Source organism: Penaeus vannamei, chromosome 26 (assembly GCF_042767895.1).
Source record: "Penaeus vannamei isolate JL-2024 chromosome 26, ASM4276789v1, whole genome shotgun sequence".
In the NCBI taxonomy this organism is placed as follows: Eukaryota; Metazoa; Arthropoda; class Malacostraca; order Decapoda; family Penaeidae; genus Penaeus; species Penaeus vannamei.
The window spans coordinates 1,088,308-1,093,307 of NC_091574.1; the positions used below are offsets into that span (position 1 = coordinate 1,088,308).

General features: G+C 43.9%; 1 protein-coding gene across 1 annotated transcript in view; it reads left to right on the top strand.

The window, feature by feature from the left end:
- Window positions 1-272: 272 nt before the first annotated feature.
- Sarm (sterile alpha and armadillo motif) overlaps window positions 273-5,000 on the top strand; it is a gene marked incomplete at its 5' end in the record, with an annotated part of 6,088 nt that continues 1,360 nt past the window's right edge. Inside the window, 8 exon segments of the mRNA XM_070139894.1 lie at window positions 273-524; window positions 656-2,094; window positions 2,217-2,305; window positions 2,540-2,633; window positions 2,803-2,992; window positions 3,202-3,323; window positions 3,656-3,928; window positions 4,333-5,000. The exon segment at window positions 4,333-5,000 is cut by the window's right edge and continues 1,360 nt beyond it. Of these exon segments, the coding sequence (XP_069995995.1) occupies window positions 273-524; window positions 656-2,094; window positions 2,217-2,305; window positions 2,540-2,633; window positions 2,803-2,992; window positions 3,202-3,323; window positions 3,656-3,896 (2,427 nt within the window).

The window sequence follows — 5,000 nt, forward strand, 5'->3', positions numbered from 1 at the left end:
TGAATGCTATATATTTTTTTTTTTCCTTTAAATTTCATATTGTACGAATTTTTTTTTAGCCATAGCCACATCCCAAGGCCGACCAAACCAGTCACCACCACCACTACCACAACCACCATCAAATAAATCAACTACCACCATCAAATAAATCCTTTTAATTAACACTTCACCAACAATAACTTCACTCTCATAACACTCCATGGCGCCAGCTGCATCCACAACAGCTGATTCCAAGTCGTCCTTCCATCTCACGCTCTTCCTTGTACCCACAGGAGGCGCGGCAGCTCCGGGCGGGGGACGTGACCCACCGCGAGGGCTCCCAGGTCAAGGGGGCGACCATGCGGGTGGCAGGCGAGGGCTTCTCAGCGCACAAATCAGCTGTCAGCGAACAGCAGCAGCGTCAGACCAAGACGCCAGCGGGAACCATCAACCAGGAGTCGTCCCGTCAGGCAGCCTCTTCAGGGATCACCATCAAGACGAAGGGCGTGTGCACCAAGCAGACCTCGTCTATGACTGCATCACAGGTGGGTGGAAGGGGGCGGGTCTGATGTCGGAAATGAAGAACTTCTTTTCTCATTGGGCTTTATACTGCTCAGATCAATTTATTTTTAATGTATTTATGTTTTAACCAAATTTCTGTTTCCTTTCCTTTCAGAGCAATGTCAGTATAACCGGATTTGAAGACTTGGACCTCTTAAATGATGCCTCACAACCAGTCGACATCCAGAATGCCATCATGCGTTATTCTGGAGTCATGTCAAACTTCGTTGAGCAGCTGAAAACTATGACCTTTAGCGAGGGCTTCAAGGATGCTCCTTCCCTTCTGGATAACATAGATGAAATGATCCGGAAGGCTTGGTCAGTCCCCACACATGGCCATGAGTTGGGATTCTCCCTCTGCAATGTCCTCAGAAATAATGGCGGCATTGATGTGCTGCTCAAAAACTGCACCTCCGATGACTCTGACCTGAAGTTCTCCAGCGCCAAGGTCCTTGAGCAGTGCCTCACCACAGAAAACAGAGGCTATGTTGTTGAAAATGGCCTGGAGGATGTTGTCAATGTCGCCTGCGACTGCACAAAGAATGGAACCTCCGTAGACAAGTCACGTGTCGGGACAGGCATCTTGGAACACCTGTTCAAGCACAGTGAGGGAACCTGCTCAGAAATCATCAACTTGGGTGGTCTCGATGCAGTGCTGTCAGAATGCAGGAAGTCAGATGTGGAAACCCTACGTCACTGTGCCGGGGCTTTGGCCAACTTGTCCCTCTATGGTGGCTCAGACAACCAACAGCAGATGATACGCCGCAATGTCCCCATGTGGCTATTCCCCTTGGCTTTCCACACAGATGACAACATCAAGTACTATGCCTGCCTTGCCATAGCTACTCTGGTTGCCAACAAGGAGCTAGAAGCAGCTGTGTTGCAGTCAGGAACTCTCGACCTTGTAGAACCTTTTGTGATGAACCAGATGCCAGACCAATTTGCCAACTCGACTGTTGCTCACCGCCATGGACAGAGCTCAAATTGGTTAAAGAGGCTCGTTCCAGTTCTCAGCAGTAAGAGGGAGGAAGCACGGAACCTTGCTGCTTTTCACTTCTGTATGGAAGCTGGTATCAAGAAGCGACAGGGCAATCTCGAACTCTTTAGAGAAATAGGTGCCATTGAGCCACTCAAGGAAGTAGCCAGTTCTCCCAATGCTATAGCCAGTAAATATGCCGTGAAAGCCCTCAAACTAATAGGGGAGGAAGTGCCACACATCCTTAGCCAACAGGTGCCACTGTGGACGCCAGAAGATGTACAAAATTGGGTCAAAAGAATTGGATTCTCTGAGTTTGCTGACGACTTTGTTGCTTCTCGAGTAGATGGTGATCTCCTTTTGCAAATGACGGAACAGAACTTATGTGAAGACATTGGTATGAAAAACGGCATTCTCAGACAAAGATTTCTGCGTGAGCTTAAAAAATTAAAGCTGATGGCAGATTTCTCTTCCTGTGACTCCACAAAGCTCAATGAATTTATGTTACAAGTCGATCCTGACTTTGCAGTTTATACCTACAGTATGCTGAATGCTGGCGTTACTCGAGATTGCTTAAGGTGAGGGACTATTATGTAGTTTCTTTTGCTTATGGAATATTTATTAATTATGTTACCTTAATACCTTTGAAAAGAACAGTACCTTGAGATTTGTTACTTAAAATGTCTTTTGACCTTTACAGATATCTCACAGAAGAGCAGCTAATTTCAGAGTGTCGCATCTATAACTCAATTCATCGGCAAAAAGTTAGAGAAAAAATTAGAGAATATTGTAAGTGAATTTCTTATTCAAAGTTGTTGATATTGCTGTTGTGCTATATTACATATAGTGCCTAAGATCACTTCTTGTAAAAATAAAGAGCTTTTTTATTAAAATCTGTACAGTTTGATTAAATTACTTGAATTTGATTTCTAGGTTTTCAGTGTATATTAAACCAGCTTGAATCAATATCCAGGCAGTAACAAATGCCATACTGAATTTAACTTATATTTAATTTATCCTCAGATGCTGTTGGTCAGATTTCTAATGGTGATCCTGTAGACAAGAATCTAGACGTTTTTATCAGCTATCGACGTTCCAATGGCTCACAGCTAGCAAGGTACGACTCCTTTTCTTGGCTATCCGTACTTTAGAGTTGTGAATATTTATGAAGCTTACAGTTATGGACAATGAAGATTTTTTTCTCACGTTATTTTGTTAATGATTGTTTTGTGAAGATTTTTTTCTCTCTTTTGTTATTTTGTTAATGATTGTTTTGTCTTTTCCAGCTTATTAAAGGTCCACATGCAGCTCAAAGAATTCTCAGTATTTATTGATGTGGAGAGATTAGAAGCAGGAAAATTCGACAATAATTTGTTAAACTCCATTCGGCAAGCAAAGAACTTTTTACTAGTTTTAACACCCAACGCCCTGGATAGATGTATAGGGGATACAGAATGCAAGGATTGGGTACACAGGGTATGTATGAGTGATAATGTTTATGTGAAAAACTCGTCTTTATTTCATTTATCATCCTTTTTTTCTCTTTTCATGCTGACTTCAACTTGTTTAAAGATTTTTAATGCTGGCATAATTTATTTGCACATTTTCTATAAATGTGGATTAAAAAGAATACAAATATTTCACGTATGACGGCAAGAAAACTGATTTTGAATTCTCTTTTTCAGGAAATCGTTGCAGCTCTCCAGTCTGGGTGTAATATTATTCCTATCCTCGACAACTTCCAGTGGCCTGACCCTGAAGAACTCCCAGAAGATATGCGTGCTGTGTGTTACTTCAATGGCGTTAGGTGCGTTTCACTGAGTATTCCTTCAGTGTGGACTTATGATGAAGAGATGGCTTTGCTTTAAAATTCTTGTTGAATATCTGTTATAGATTTTAGTATGATTTTCCTCTACATTTTCCAAGAATCTATGGCGTAAAAACCTTGGTAGGAATATTAGAGCTTGTTAGATATATATACTTTTTCCATGTCAGTTCATAGGGTTTATAATCAATAGCAATTTATGAGAGGTAACAAAGATATGAATATTATTACAGACTTTTCAATTAATTGTTCCAGTTTTCTTAACGAATCTTTTGGATTTGATAGAAGAGACTAAATATGAAATGCTTTTGCAGATGGATCCACGATTACCAAGATGCCTGTGTGGACAAGATCGAGAGGTTCATCAGAGGCGAGTGCAACATGCCCGGAGATGGCCCACTAGCACGTTATGTTAGTGGCAGCGCACTAGGAGGCATGGCCACCCCAGGAACGCCATCGACTCTTCCAAGAGCTCCACCTCCGTACCAGCGCACCACAAGCACAGAAAGCGGGAAGGGCTCCTCGTGTTCTGACAAAGACTTTGCCAAGGACTGACGGGGCGACCCTGCACTGGTTAAACATAGAAGGTATTGATGCGCTCTCGCTCTCTCTCTCTCTCTCTCTCTCTCTCTCTCTCTCTCTCTCTCTCTCTCTCTCTCTCTCTCTCTCTCTCTCTCTCTCTCTCTCTCTCTCTCCCTCTCTCTCTCTCTCTCTCTCTTTTGTTTTTACTCTCTCTTCTCTCTCATTTTTTTCTCTCTCTTCCCTCTCCCTTCTCTCACCCTTCTCTCTCTCTCTCTCTCTCTCTCTCTCTCTCTCTCTCTCTCTCTCTCTCTCTCTCTCTCATTAACTTGTTTCTCTCTTTCTTTCATCTTCTTTGTGATTTAGACACATTATAGTGGTTTTAGTTTTTTGTGAAATTATGTCACAGAGTATGGTTTCTTGTCAAAATTTAGTGATTTTCATTTTTTAAAGTATAATTTTATCTTTCCAGATTATTAACCACAAGTAGCCCACGATCTGCCTCACCTCTAAGGCTTTGCGGTAGAGCAGCCAGTCCTGTCCCACGGCTCCCCGTTCGTGGCTCAGCCAGTAGGGGACTTGGGGCCGGCTCTCCCCTCCTCCCACGCCCAATGCGCCGATCACTTCCGCCTTCACGCTCTCTTAGTCTCGACACAGGCTTAGATTCTAACACCGTAGCTGCACGTGATTCAGAGACCGCAACTGATGTCGTATCATCCTGTGAACAATACTTGCAACAGCAACAGCAACCAGGACAGCAGGAAGCACAACAGCAGCAGCAGCAAAGTGGGGAGCTGCGACCTCCAAGGCGGAGACTAAGCAGCATCCCATGCGAGAGCAGCCCGATAGCGGAAGAGGAGAGTGGGATAGAAGAAGAGTGCAGCCGATTGTCTGCCATGGGCAGCGAGTTGGGAGGGAGCAAAGAGGACACCTCCAACCTCACCATCTCCTCCAGGTCAACGGCTTCTTCCAGGCGATCATCCATTGCCTCGACGGATGAAGCAGGCAGGAAAGCCTCCTTTGTAAACAAGTGCATGACGCGCGTCAGAGGCTTCATCAAGAAGTAACAAGAGTAATGCGGTGCCTCTTTGGAGGATGGTGCTTGTGGTGGTAATGTTCTGTGAGGTCATAGTTCTGTTA